The sequence below is a fragment of the Gossypium raimondii genome, chromosome 5 (genome assembly GCF_025698545.1).
Source record: "Gossypium raimondii isolate GPD5lz chromosome 5, ASM2569854v1, whole genome shotgun sequence".
NCBI lineage: Eukaryota > Viridiplantae > Streptophyta > Magnoliopsida > Malvales > Malvaceae > Gossypium > Gossypium raimondii.
In genome coordinates this window covers 54,315,445-54,331,593 of record NC_068569.1, presented here as the reverse complement: position 1 = coordinate 54,331,593, position 16,149 = coordinate 54,315,445, and the positions used below count along the sequence as shown (strand labels likewise).

At 33.1% G+C, this 16,149-nt stretch overlaps 1 protein-coding gene across 2 annotated transcripts; it reads left to right on the top strand.

Annotated features, from left to right (window-relative positions):
• The first annotated feature begins 562 nt into the window (after positions 1 to 562).
• On the top strand, positions 563 to 3,609 carry LOC105768270 (scarecrow-like protein 21). Of its 2 annotated transcripts, none has more exons than XM_012588121.2 (2): positions 563 to 694; positions 1,583 to 3,609. In XM_012588121.2, the coding sequence occupies exon 2, from the start codon at positions 1,623 to 1,625 to the stop codon at positions 3,354 to 3,356; it is 1,734 nt and encodes a 577-aa protein (XP_012443575.1). In that variant the 5' UTR covers positions 563 to 694; positions 1,583 to 1,622; the 3' UTR covers positions 3,357 to 3,609. The 2 variants fall into 2 exon arrangements, with proteins under 2 accessions (XP_012443575.1, XP_012443576.1); XM_012588122.2 differs by having other exon boundaries at positions 577 to 694; positions 1,598 to 3,609.
• The last annotated feature ends 12,540 nt before the right edge of the window (positions 3,610 to 16,149 follow it).

Here is a 16,149-nt window from a genome sequence, read left to right as displayed (position 1 = left end):
AATCTGAAAAGTAAAAGGACTAAATTCTTAGGAATAAAAGTACAAAATTAAATTTCAAATTTGTAAATAGTATAGGGACCCTGGCATATTTTAACCAAAAATAACTTTCTAGCATTTTGAAAAAGGTTAAAATATGCATGCTTCTCTACATTTATATAAAATTTGAGATTTAGTATCTATACTTTAAAAATTAAAAATCAATTTTATTTTTTCAATTTAAAATCCTACTCCATTCATTATCTTCTTTGATACTTTCTATTAAAATTTAGTAATTTAACAAGTTATTTTCTATCAATCATATGCCACGTCATATTATAGTAGCTTTGATAAATTTTGACATAATGTGCTTATGGTTTTAATTATTTGACTAGGATTTTTACCTCAAAACAGTTGGAGGACTTAATTTCTAACTTTTTAATTATAGGGACTAAATCTTAAATTCTGTAAAGTACAAGGACTAACAGCATATTTTAACCTTTTGGAAAACAGTTGCCGTTAACTTTTCCGTTTAAAAATTTCCGTTACATCCTCCTCATCACTGTCCCTCTATAAATACTAGTCTACCTTGCCTGCTTTGGTTTTTGACTTGAAACTTTGAGAAAAGAAAATTCCAAATCATTAAGGAAGTTCCAATTTTACTTACTTTGGAGCATTGGGTTTTGATTTTTGATTCTTTAAAAACAAGAATTTCCAGGTAAACTTCCAAAATTTACTGTTAAATTGGTATTTTTTTCCCTTTACTTGGTGTTTCGTTTGTGTTCTTTGGTGAGTAGGCTTATATTTCAATTTGATTCGTAATTCTGTTATTGGGTTTTGTTATATTCTTACGTTTACTGAGTGTTTTCCTCGCATATTTAGATTAGGAATGGTTGAATTTGAATTTGAAATGAATTAATTTAAGCTTCAATTTCTTAATTTCTCATTAGAATTTAGGCTGTTTCAGATTGAGTTTGATTCTAGTTTGCCAACTGTTTGTGGAAATTTCACTTCATAAAATAATAGGCAATCATGAGATAAAAATTATTTGTTTTCTTTGATTATGAAGATTGACTGGTATTGTTGAGCCTAGAGTTAAATCCATATCAAGCTTTGTATTTGTTCTAATTATTAAATCTTTTAGAATATTCTCAAAGTATATGGAAGATATGGTGATTTATTCATGGAAGTCTAGGATTCTAGGAGTGAAAGTCGTATCAACTTGAAATATTTTTCGACAATTTCTTTGGTTATACTTACAGCTTTCAATTATGTTTGCAGCTCTTGCAAAAATGCTTTAGATTTATGCTTTTAGTATATGGTTTTGCCTTAGCATCATTTCTTTTATCTTTCTGGAAAAAAATATATGCCGTATATTGTTCCCTTTATCGAAGCTAGACTATGGACATGGCTTTAGCTCTTCAATTTGGATTTTGGTTTTGTTTGTCAACTGCAAAACGTGAATCCGTGAAACTAAGTGTTCTTTGCAGGTTGAATTTGTTTTTCTCTGAACGTATAAATTCGATTATTGTGTTTGGGTTTCTTGTGTCATTGTGAAAAAGTTGGTTGACAATATTTCTGTCCATCTGTGGATAATTTTTCCCAGATCTCATTATCGCAGGGGGAAGCTGGTGCAAACTCATTTCATGGACTCACGCCTTTGTAGATACGGTGTGATCAGTGCTGGCTTATCCTATTCAACCTCTTCTTCAGCTGTTCCTTTGGTGCCTAACAGTTTGTTTAGTTCTTTAAAATCGAACATAGGAAACTCACCAATCTCGTGCTTTTCAACTCAACCTGATTGTGATACCAACACTGCGTTGAGTGACAGCCAGGAGCGGTACAACTCCACAGAGAATCTCTCAGGATATGCTTCTTGTAACTCTTCTCTTGAATCCAGCACATATTTCCATCAATTGAGTCCCTCAGTGGACTGCAGGCGTGAAAGCTTACTGGTCCATTCTGATGGAACTTCTTATATAGAAGATGCAAATTCTAGCCATGAAATAGTATATACTTCGCAAGAGCTAGGGACAGCACTCATGGCACCTGATGGGGCCAATGAAGTAACCAATACACCACAGACAAATGGCCAGCAATACAGGGCATCGAGTAAGGACTGCCAAGGATCTTCCATGTGTCAACCTCAGACAACCTTTGTTACTAACTGTAGGCAGTCAACTGAAGCTGCTCGTGTAGAGAAACGTCTGACTGCAATAGAGGATTTATCTTTGCAGAGGATTCCACCAGGGAATCTAAAGCAGTTGTGGATTGCATGTGCTAAAACTCTCTCTGAAAACAATATCGATAAATTCAATATGTTGATTGCAAAGGCCAGGGTTGCTGTGTCTATCTACGGAGAACCAATCCAGCGTCTTGGTGCTTACATGATGGAAGGGTTGGTAGCAAGGAAGGAGGCATCGGGATCTAACATATATCGATCCCTTCATTGCCAAGAGCCGGAAGGCAAGGACTTGCTCACATACATGCATACCCTGTATGAAATTTGCCCGTACTTGAAGTTTGGATACATGGCTGCCAATGGGGCCATTGCTGAAGCATGCAGAACCGAAGATCGCATCCACATTATTGATTTCCAGATTGCTCAGGGAACACAGTGGGTGACCCTCTTGCAAGCACTTGCAGCCAGACCAGGCGGAGCTCCTTATGTGCGGATTACAGGAATTGATGATCCTGTTTCTAAATATGCCCGTGGTGGTGGATTAGAAGCTGTCGAAAGACGTTTGATGGCACTATCCGAGCAGTTTGGTATTCCAGTTGAGTTCCATGGAATGCCAGTTTTTGCAGCAGATATCACAAGGGACATGCTTGATGTCAAGCCTGGGGAGGCTCTTGCTGTCAACTTTCCACTGCAGCTCCATCACACCCCCGACGAGAGTGTAGATGTGAACAATCCCAGGGACGGGATTCTGCGAATGGTAAGGTCACTTTCTCCCAAGGTTATCACCTTGGTTGAGCAAGAATCAAACACGAACACAGCCCCTTTCCTCCCTAGGTTCATTGAGAATTTGGAGTACTACTTGGCAATGTTCGAGTCCATAGATGAGACGATGCCAAGACATAGAAGGGAACGAATTAATGTTGAGCAGCACTGCCTGGCCAGGGATATCGTAAACGTCATTGCTTGCGAGGGAAAGGAGAGGGTTGAGCGCCATGAGCTCTTTGGTAAGTGGAAGTCTAGGCTAACAATGGCTGGATTCCGACCATACCCTTTAAGCTCTTACGTCAATTCAGTGATGCGAGGCCTGCTAAAGTGTTACTCTAAACATTACACATTGGTGGAGAAAGATGGTGCAATGTTGTTGGGGTGGAAGGACCGGAACCTTATATCGGCTTCTGCTTGGTGCTGCGATGGCTGACATTCATACACGTTTATGGTAAAACCGGGATGAGATGGGTCAACCGGGTTGATTTTGGGATATTTGCATAAACATCCTTATAATGCAAAAGGGTGACATTTTTTGGGAATATTTTCCCATACAATCATGCAATCACCATCATTTGTTCCTAAAATATTTCGTGTCCTTTGTTCATTCTTTTAATAGAATTTGATGTACCATTTGATGCAAGTATGTATAAGCATATTAAGGGATTCATTCTATTTCTTTGTTATACGATTCAGTGTACGTAGCATGACCGAAACATATTTGCGATATGATACAGGACAGTGAAAAAGAATTTTGAAATAAGTTATTTATACGCAACGGAAATCTGAAAGTTCATTCGAAATTTAGAGAATTAGGACAAAAAAAATTAAGTTTGTTTAAAATAGGTAGGATTCGGATTTAAACATTCAAGATCTAAACTTGACTCGACATAATCCCTTTCCAAAAAAATGTTCAACTTGTTTGTATATAAACTTTTAATAAATAAAAAACATAAATTTATTAAATATTAGATTAAGAATAATATATTTTTTTTGAAAAAAAATGTTTAATTGTCTATATATAGGGTTGGCAAGCGAGTGGGCTTAGATCTGACTTTTTTCGGATTCATACTTTTTCAAGCTCGAGCTTTCTCGAGGTCAGATCGAGCCAAGTGAGCTCTAACGAATTCAAGTAATTTTGAATTTTTTGAGTTATAAATATTTAGTTTTGAATGTAATAATTCATTTTACTTTTATTTGATGACAACAAAATTTAGATTTGTTTTATAAAAAACATAAATTATAGATATTTAATAAAGTTCTTTTATATAAATAATTAAACTCATTCTATGTAAAATTTATTATATGACATGTATATTAATTGATGAAAATATCTTTTATTGTTTATTAATATATTATATTGACAATTAAATAACTTTTATTTTTCTTATTAAATTTATAAAACTAATACTCATATTATAAAATATTTATTCCAAAACTCAAATATATTATACTAAGTCCAAACTCAAATAATCTACCTATTATTACCCAAAATTAAAATAAACGAATCGTAGCACAATCTCAAGTCCAAAATAAAAATTATTAAACTAAATACCTAAATGCAATTTGTAAAAGTTAAAACCAGTTTAAAATCTAATTTAATAAAAATAATATTTTATTAAGATATTAAAATTTTAACAATATTTTATGTATTACTAGTCATAGACATTGTTAGGCCTGAAAATACCAAGAGAGGGGTGAATTGGTATTTTAAAATTCTTTGCAAACTTTTCTTAAATGATGAGGAAAGGGAAGAAAAGTTTAGACAAACCGATTTATAGTGGTTCGGCCCCAATTGTTTACCTTCATTTTCTTGGTATACCTCAGCTAAGGATTTTTACCAAAATATTACAAAAAAATAAAAAATTAACAAAATATTATTTTTTATTTACGAAAATAATACAAAAAAATAAAAAATAGAAAAAAATGCTGCAACAATGTGACAATACCCTGGAGGAGGGTATCCCATAGGCGGCACCAAAGGTGCCTTTCCCATAGGCGGCACTGATGGTGCCCCTCCCATAGGCGGCACTGCCTATATAATGGGCCATCCGGCTGGTGGGTGGGGGGAAGAGAAGGAGAGGGAAAAAAGAAGAAAGAAAGAAAGAAAAAGAAAGAAAAGGAAAGGAGAGGAAAGAAGGAAAGAAAAGGAAAGGAGAAGAAGAAAAAAGAAAGAAAAAGAAGGAAAGAAAAGGAAAGGAGAAGAGAAAAAAAAAAGAAAGAAGAAGAAGAGGGAAGGAAGGAAAAGAAAAAAAAAAGGTAATTTTTTATTAATTTAAAATTTTGTAATATTTGTGTGTAAAAAATTATATTATGTACATTGTACGTGTTTTATTATTTTATTTAGCATATATATTTTATGAAATTTATTTAGCATGAAAAATTCATGGTATGTACATTGTATGTTGATTAGAATTTTTTATGAAATTTATTTAGGATGTTGTAATTAGTTGTTTTAGAAAAATAGCATTAAAAATAAAATGATAAAAATATGTTTAAGAAAACATAAAATACGAAAAGAAAAAACGGAAATTGTATATTTACCGTAAGTAATAAAATTCAAAAATGGTATATTTAATAAAATGCACTGAAATAATGTAAAATTATAAAATTAGAAATTATGATATTTTTAAAATAATAAAATGCGGAGAAAAAATACGAACAAATGACCGAAGTAAGAGTGTTTTACTAACTTTTTAAAAATTCAGAAATAATTAATAAAATATTTCAAACAAAATGTACTGAAATAATATAAAATAATAAAATATGAAAATGATATATTTTATTGAAAGTAATAAAATTCGAGAAAATAATACGAGCAAATGGCGAGAATAAGGGTTTTTACACTAAATTAATTTAAAAATATACTAAATTAATAAATTTCAAACATAATGCACTGAAGTAATGTAAAATTATAAAATTAGAAATTATGATATTTTTAAAGTAATAAAATGCAGAGAAAAAATACGAACAAATGGTCAAGTAAGAGTGTTTTACTAACTTTTTAAAATTCAGAAATAATTAATACAAATATTTCAAACAAAATGTACTGAATAATATAAAATAATAAAATACGAAAATAATATATTTTATTGAAAGTAATAAAATTCGGAAAATAATACAAGCAAATGGTAGGAATAAGGTTTTTTTTACACTAAATTAATTTAAAAACACACTAAATTAATAAATTTCAAATATCATGCACTGAAATAATGTAAAATTATAAAATTAGAAATTATGATATTTTTAAAGTAATAAAATGCAGAGAAAAAATACGAACAAATGGTCAAGTAAGAGTGTTTTACTAACTTTTTAAAAATTCAGAAATAATTAATACAAATATTTCAAACAAAATGTACTGAAATAATATAAAATAATAAAATACGAAAATAATATATTTTTATTGAAATTAATAAAATTTAGGAAAATAATACAAGCAAATGGTAGGAATAAGGTTTTTTTTACACTAAATTAATTTAAAAACACACTAAATTAATAAATTTCAAACATCATACACTGAAATAATATAAAATTATAAAATTAGAAATTATGATATTTTTAAAGTAATAAAATGCGGAGAAAAATACAAACAAATGGCAAGTAAGAGTGTTTTACTAACTTTTTAAAAATTCAGAAATAATTAATAAAATATTTCAAACAAAATATACTGAAATAATATAAAATAATAAAATATGAAAATGATAGATTTTTATTGAAAGTAATAAAATTCGGAAAATAATACGAGTAAATGGCAGAATAAGGGTTTTTTACACTAAATTAATTTAAAAACACACTAAATTAATAAATTTCAAACATAATACACTGAAGTAATGTAAAATTATAAAATTAGAAATTATGATATTTTTAAAGTAATAAAATGCAAAGAAAAAATACGAACAAATGGCAAGTAAGAGTGTTTTACTAACTTTTTAAAAATTCAGAAATAATTAATACAAATATTTCAAACAAAATGTCTTGAAATAATATAAAATAATAAAATACGAAAATAATATATTTTATTGAAAGTAATAAAATTTGGGAAAATAATACAAGCAAATGGTAGGAATAAGGTTTTTTTTTTACACTAAATTAATTTAAAAAACACACTAAATTAATAAATTTCAAATATCATGCACTGAAATAATGTAAAATTATAAAATTAGAAATTATGATATTTTTTAAAGTAATAAAATGCAGAGAAAAAAATACGAACAAATGGCTGAAGTAAGAGTGTTTTACTAACTTTTTTTTCAACTTGCAGGCATCGCAATGACTCCATTGATTCAACCCGGTAGACACATATCTGATGCGTCTAATAAGGCGGTATGATTTATTATTTGTTAATTACAGGTTCTATTTATTTAAAAAGGATATACGTAATATATAGAAATAAATCATGTTATCGTAATTTTTTTCTGTAATTTAACACTATCAGGACTTGTACTGAGTAATAAGGGACCGTGTGAATGGTTTAAAGAAAGCTCCGAATGCACGATTGATGCCGTACTTGGAGTAAGCCGGATTTGGGTTAACAGCATTGATCCGAACCTTCGACTTGTGCTATGATTTATTATCTGCGCTAGTGGAGCGGTGATGCCCGGAGACCCACACTTTTCATTTTCCGTGTGGGGAGTGCACGGTGACCTTGGAGGATGTTGCAATGCAGCTTGGGCTCCCAATTGACGGGAGTCCCGTAACGGGAGTATCTTCATTTACCGATCCGACTGCACTTTGTTATCAGCTTCTAGGAGACTCGCCAGAGGACGATGAGTTAAATTTTACGGGCTTAAAATTTACATGGCTGAAAGCCAAATTTGGACAATTATCAGCGACTGCCAGTGAAGGTGAGTTGATGTGCGCTGCTCGAGCGTACATCATGCATATCCTAAGGGGAGTACTCATGCCCGATGCAAACAACAACAAGGTACATTTGATGTACTTGCCCCTATTAGCTGATTTGTCCAGTGTTCGCTCGTATAGCTGGGGCTCCGCCGTTCTAGTAGTGTTGTATCGGGAGCTTTGTCGGACGACAAACCCAGATGTTGTAGACATAGGCGGATGCCTCACATTGCTGCAGTCCTAGGCGCTCTATCGAATGCTATTTTTGGCATCGGTTAGTCACCAACCGTATGTTTATCCACTAGTGAACAGGTGATAAAATATAACTTGTCATTATTTGTAGTCATAGAATATTGACTAATGTTACCAATCCTAAACCCTATATTTTTTTTATAGGTAAAGTCTTCGTCTGGGTATCGGGAGGTCGCACACTGTCCCAATATACCGACTCATGATCGAACAACATGCCCGGGAAGGGGTAAGCTGCTATTCTAATATTCATGACATCTTTCTTTCTATATCTTACTCACACGTTATGGCTAATTATAACCATGTTATTAATCATGCAGTTTATATGGATGTCATATCGTAGGCCAGAAATTACAGATGTGGTACCCTCGTCTGCGTACGTTCATTATGGTGCAATAACGTGCCAATTATAAATTTCAATGTAGTTGAGTGATATCACGGAGATCAAGTGCTACGACAGTTTGGCTGCATCCAACATATCCCGGATCCTCCATGCGAGGTGGGGGCGGTTCACGACATGAATAAGAGAGGAAAACCGCAGTTGGATTAGGGCATTAAGCACTGAAAATTTGTGGCGCTGTGGAACGATCGAATGCATCGAAGACCTCAGATGGTTATGGCTTCCGAATTGCAACCATCATTAGAGTATATACAATGGTACTATAGTTGCGAGAAGCTATATATACTTAGAGGCCAGTCGACTGTAGTCCCTCCGCATATGCAGCAACCTGGGGGATCGTACCCAGTGACCCTGATAGATCTAGATCCTGTGGCATATTATGCTCCGGAACCAGAGCCCGAGCAGGAGCGCCAGCCAGATCCCGAACAATCACAGTCACATGCGGGTTCACATAGCTATCATCCGGATCTGGCAGGCTGTGACTATTTTCTGATCTTCTCAGGGGGCGAATACGCCTACGAGTTTGAACTCTTTGGATCCTACCCGCCGTAGTACGGCATGCCTGGCCTGTCCGACCCGTATCCACAGCATCATGAGACTCCTTCCGATTCAAGTTCGTCGATGCCGAAAGAGCCACATGATTTTTCCTCTATGTTTGCCACACCCCCACCTGCGCCGAATGATGATGTTGGTCGTTGCGAACACCCAGAATGTGACCGTCGACCTCCGAATAGGTATACCCTTAGGACCACACCATCGAACCATCAATTTTAGGGGTTTAATGCACTTTTTGTACATTACAAAGTTTGAACTTTTTGTATAAATTTAATTATTCTAATTTTAGGTATGCTTACTAAGGAACTTTTTTGTATAAATTTAATTATTCTAATTTTGCATTATATTAAAGTTGAATTTAAGGTTAAATGCCTCAATTTTCGATATAATTTTAATAATTCCAAATGCCATATACTATTTTATAACTTAATTTGGATACAAGTTAAGCATAAGCATAAGATGAATAATTTTTATTTCAAATGAATTATACTTTTTATAACACTACACATAAAAATTTTACATTATTAGGTCAATTTCGACCCGATCCGAACCACTGTCCAACATGAAAGTTCCGATGAGAGCATTTATTCCGACTATGACCACTTAACTTGCATAATCCACAACGCTTACTGTCAGATTTCTCCCTAATGTCCATTTCATTACGGATTCTGCTTGATTGCAGATGACCTCTTGGATTCCTCCATAGCCCTCTGTCTGGGAGAAGCTCGAAAGTCATCGGATGCACCTCCCACGTAGATAGGTTAGGTAGGACAGGGAACTCATTTTCCCAGACACGCAATGTGCGCTCGAGCGTGTACACATCATCGACATATTGTTCAACATTAAGGTTGACTTTAGCACACGCTGCCACGGCATGCACACATGGATAATGAAGTGTGTCGAACCTCTTGCACTCGCACCGTCTGTTCTGAAGATCAACTCCATAGGACCTAGTTGGTATACCAGGTTGACGACTGATGGTCTCAGTAACTCGAAACGTTTCCAGTCGTCGTGAATATATTTCTACATTCATTGACCTCACTATCCGACGGTTTGCAACCATTGCATCCCTGACATGTTCGACAAACACGTGTCCCGCCTCCATCTGTCGACTTGTTGCTGATCCATTCTTGGCATCAAGGTAGCCAGCCTGTAGAAAATAGCAGAAAAGACAGATGCAATTGGAATATGGCATGTTTTCAATAAGACAGCGTTGATCCCCTCGACTAAGTTTGTGGTCATTTGGCCATAACGAAAGCCCTCGTCAAAATTTTGAGCCCATTGCCAAGGCTCTATTGTGCCCAACCATTGTCGGAAAGATGTGTTTGTCTGCCCCTCCATGTCACTCTAAAGTTGGATCATTCTTTGGTGGAAAATATGTGGCTCTAACTCGTACACTGCATACGTATTAAAAAAAATTAAGTTTTAGTAACTCGATAACATAAAACATTACAACTTATATTGAAAATATAAGGTTATCATTTACCCATTGCCATGACTTGTCTCTTCCAGTCTGCATTCTTATAATCTTTGTAGAAGTTAGCCGCAATGTGACAGATGTAGTAAACGGATCTCCATGGCACGCTGAAACGCCTAATTGCTGTAATTAAACCTTTCCCTCTATCGGAGATGATACAAATGTTATCGTTGCTAATAACATACCTTCGCAGGTTAGTGAGGGAGAATTCCCAAGACTCCAAGTTCTCTTTATCTACGATGACAAATGCTATTGGGAGCACGTTTCTATTGCAGTCTTTAGCAACCGCAAGAAGTAGAATCTGTGTATATTTTCCATATAGCCAGGTCCCATCCACCTGCATAAATGGCTTGCAATAGGGAAATGCCCGCACACATGGATCAAAGGTCCAGAACATCCGATGGAAAATCTTTTTGCTGGCTGTAACTGGTCGTCTGAATTGTAATAAGGACTTGTCTGCAACTCAATCATAGTCTCCGGTACGTACTCCTGCATAGCAGTTATCCATCCTTATAGCTTGTTATACGACGAATCGTAATCCCTATACAGTTGCTCTATTGCCATCTGTTTAGCTACCCATGCCTTTCGGTATGATGCTCGATACTGGAATCGTGCTTGCATTTTGACAATCAGTACCGAAACTTTAATGGTCGGCATGTCTTTCACCATTGGCATGATACACGTACAGATAGTTTTCGAATCAAGTTTTCTATGATCTTCTGTCATATGAGTTGATGTGCACGTATGAGGACCAACAAATTTTCGTATCTCCCACATCTAAGAACTTTTAATGAATGCAGCTCGTACCCGCCAATTGCAGCCTTCCGCTACCTTCCAACACTCCCCAATATATATTGTTGGAGTAGAAACTGCGACTTTATAATCCACTGATATGTTCATGCTGTACCGTTTAATAACAAATATATATTATTCTTTACAGCTGAATCTTTGGCCTATGAATAACTCCTCATGACTAGAATTTACGGCTAGCCCGTGAGGATGAACTATTTCAGGGTACTCCGGGAACTCAGCTACATACGCTACGTCGGGGTCTATGAGCGACATGTGTGGCCTAGAATTATTGTGTACCAAAATACGTCGCATTTGGTCCCCGACCGAAGAAGCGTCAATGTTTCCATCGTTGTTGACATCTTCAGCGTCAATATCATTAGGTACATCGTTCACATCGGGATCACCGTCACTATCGACCTCTTCATCCCAATGATCGCTACCACCTTCTTCTTCAACACCAACCACATCAATATCGGGTGTAATATTCAGATCGATACCGATCCCACCCATAGTCGATTCACTATCAACGTATGATATTGGAGCCACCATCCATGGTTTTTGAGCTCCGTGTTCTTCATCAGATGCATTCTTGTCACTCCCATTCCCATTCCCACAGTAAAGAGCGACCATTGTCTCCACGTCTTCGTCTTCTACAAGTTCCATTTCGGTGAATTTGACTGGATTTGTCGAAACTGGAAACTTGTAGAAAATTTTTGATATCCTTCTCCCACAACGTCTAAGAATTTTTGCATTAATCATTGCCTTCATTTCATCCAACGAGACATTTCTATTAAATCTCATTGCTATTTGTTGCCGACATTCAAATACACATCCAACACTTGTTGTCAAGATGACTCCATCGAAATAAAAGCATACAAAAAACTTATTATCCATCTTCAATATTCAATCATCAAAAATAAACAAAATCTCAAAAAATCTCCAACGGTAAATAAATTACTTAAATAAAAATTAATGTTTCAATATGCAATTTTTCATCCTTAAGCTCATACTTTTAAGTTATCATTTTGTACATGAACAACGTTTAACCACTAACCCTAATAGCTAACACAATAACAATAATAATAGTTTTATACTCAAAATAATACTAACTAACAATAATAATTAGGGTTTTACTAAAATAATAACTAACCATAATAATAATACTAGTTTTTACTAACAATAATACTAAGTAACATCTAAACCCTAAAACTAATAATAATAATACTAACTAAAACTATCAATTTGAGTTTTATTAATCTTAATAACTAAACTAACAACAAAAATAATAAGAATTATACAAAAAACATAACAACAAGATAATCAATTATTTTTAAAAAATACCTTTTTTTTCTCTTCTCTTTCTCTCTTTTTCTCTCTTTTTCCGGAGCCACGTCCTCTTTCTCTTCTGCTTCTTCCTATTTTTCTCTGAAGCAGCTGGACAGATTTATAACACAAGTGGTGCCGCCTATGGGAAAGGCACCTTGGGTGCCGCCTATGGGAAAGGCACCTTTGGTGCCGCCTATGGGAAACCCTCCTCTAGTGTCCTGTCACGTCGCAGCAACCTTTTTTTTTCTATTTTTTTGTTTTTTTGTATTATTTTCGTAAATAAAAAAGTATAATATTTTGATAATTTTTTATTTTTTTGTAATATTTTGGTAAAAATCCCGACAATGTTATAACCTTTATAATCCCCATTTTTTTCACAAGCCTTAGATAGAACATTTCCCTTAGTTTTTTATGCCTTAACTAGAATCGTTCTAGTTTTTACGGCTCAACTAAAATCCTTTACAAAATACTAAAAGTTTTAGGGTAAAGTACACTTATGGTCACTTTTGTTTACTTCAGGTTACATTTTAGTCACTTATGTTTGACCTGTTACGTTTTAGTCACTTGCGTTATCATGTTGTAGCATTTGAGTCATTGAGCCATTAATTGCTGTTAACAGTGTAACGGTAAGCTGACGTGGCACATTAAATTATCATTTCAAACAAAAATTTTAGGTTAAATTATACAATTAGTCTCTATATTTTTTTCATTTTGAGTAATTTAATTTTTTATTTTATGTTCTTTTAACTTTTTTTTTTCATTTTCTTTTGCTTCCACCTCTATTTTCCTACCTTCTCCATTTCTTTTAACATATCAGGAAGTCAAATTGGCAGTGAAGAAAGAATCATGGTATAGTTTTATGGGTTTTGATTATAGACAATGATGGCTTTCGACTTCCTACTTCTTTCTTCACTGCCAATTCGACTTCTTAATATGTTAAAAGACATGGAGAAGGTAGGAAAATAGAATGAGAAACAGAAGAGAATGGAAAATAAAGAGAAAAAGAGAGAGTAAAGTTTATAGGACATAAAAATAAATTAAATTGCCCAAAACAAAAAAATATGGGGATCGATTGTATAATTTAACCTAAAATTTTTGTTTGAAATGATGATTTAACATGCCACGTCAGCTTACCGTTACACTGTTAACGGCAATTAACAGCTCAACGATTAAAATATTACAACACGATAACGTAAGTGACTAAAACGTAAAATTTCAAACATAAGTGACTAAAATGTAACCTGAAGTAAATAAAAGTGACCATAAGTGTAGTTTACCCAAAAGTTTTATACCTCAAAAACCTTAATAATTTTTAAGGTGAGCCGATCACACCTTAATAAAAGATCGGTGGCGACTCCAGTTTTGTTTTTAAAGTCGACAACTAAATTTTTGTTTTCAAAAAAACGGTTTCGACAATATACATACTTATTTTATGATAAGTATATATACATTTATACTTTTATGAATATTATTATAAAAATATACGTACATACACTCATATATTTTTATACATTTCATAATTTTATATACATATGTGTACATATATAAATGCATATTTCAATTCGTAAACATATATATATATACATACTTACCTACATTTTTAAATTTTAAACGTATACACATATATATATATTCTTCTTATTTTTATAATTTTACGTAGACATACATACATATGTTTATTTTTTTATATTGTACATTTTTTATTTATTTCCATTACGGTTTTGTTGTTTCATGCGGTGTTTACTTTCTTATTTTATGCCCATCTTATTCGAATAGTTTATCTACTTATTATCTTACATGATTGATTCGTCTTTTATTTATCTTTTATTGGTTGTTGCTCATGCTATTCACGTTTGCATCATCATATTTATCATTGCTTGTCTTGCATGCCAACGATATAATCTATTTTCGCATTTTTTTACGACTTTGTCCTTTATTTAGCTCGATACATCAAAATTTGTTTCAAACAAATAGCATTTCGTATTTTGAGATTCGGAAAAGTTGTATCCTAACTTACGGGATTTTGATTTTCCCGATAAATCTAAATATACGAATCTTTTCAAGCAAATTTTTATGATCTCGGGATTTAACAAAATATCAGGTTCTAACTTACAGGACATGATTTCTTTTCTAAACCCGAGATAATTGAATATCTTTTTAAATAATTTTTTCGGCATTCATTCTCGTATCGGGAATTTTAGGCATTGCGTCATTGCATCCTAACTTACGGAACGTAATTCTCTTTCTCGATTAACATGAAACTATGTCTTTGTCTCAAAAATTCTCAATGTTTTGACGAAAGGATCATATTTTTAAAAAACTCTTCAAAATTTTCAATCTTCGACACTAAGACACTAATTAAACAACTAGGTACCAATTTTGGGCGTTACGAGGGTGCTAATCCTTCCTCGTGCGTAACCGACTCCCGGACCCGTTTTCTGATTTTCGTAGACCAAAATCGTAGTTTTGATAAAATCAAATCGTTTATTAAAAATAACCATTTTTCGAGGTGGCCTGATCACACCTCATCAAAAAAGATTGGTGGTTACTCCCCTTTTCGTTTTCATTTTCAAAATCCAAGTCGATCCCGTTTTCACGGCAAAAAAAAAGGTTTCGACAGTCACTTTAATATTAATTAATCAAAGAAACAACAAAATCATCAATAATAACGAATAATAACGGTATAAACAATAATATAAAAAAACATAACACGACGATATCAAAATTAAAAGAAATTAATAAATAAATACATAAAATAGCATTAAAGAGATTAATCTAGGAAATATTGAAATGATCATTAAAAAGGGGTGGAATTAGGGTTATAGTAATAAAAATAATAGTATTAACGATGATAACTAGTCTAAAGTTTTGAAGAGGAAAAAGAAAAAGGAGATAAAATAAAATAAATGCATTTAAAGTGTTTATGTTAGTAAATTAAAAAAATGGAAATAATAATATAAAAATAATTGATTTATTGATATAGCTATAGTAGTAATAAGTATATAAATAAATAAGGTAAAATAATAATAGCAATAATAATTTTAAATTAATTAATTTAATAATAGAATAGCCAAAATAACAAAATAGGCTAGATCAAATTGAGCTTTAAAACAAAATAGCTATTGTTATTTTGAAACACGACATTCATATTTTTTGTCATTTAAGTAAGGGCGCCGGCGGTGGGAGGGGGGTGGCAGCGCCCATCTTCTTAAAATATGAAATTAAAATTTTAGTCCTTTAAATTTATATAATTTTAAATTAATAAATAATAAAATTACACTGACACTTCAAGTGATAAAATTTTAATTTAATCTTTTAAAGATTGTGACAGGACTAAATTGCTCGCTTTTAAATGCAATTAAGGATTTAGATTATCTTTTAAATTAAATGCAAAGGGACTAAATTGCTCACTTTTATAATTAAGGAATTAATTTGGTATTTAGTTTATAATACAAGTATCCACATTATAACTTTCCCATTTCTTTTCAACACTCTATTCCAACCGAAATGCAGTCATGCACGTGGATAACTATTTTCTCTTTTTGGTCACTATTTTCTTATCAACCGTAAACACCGTATGGTCTCATA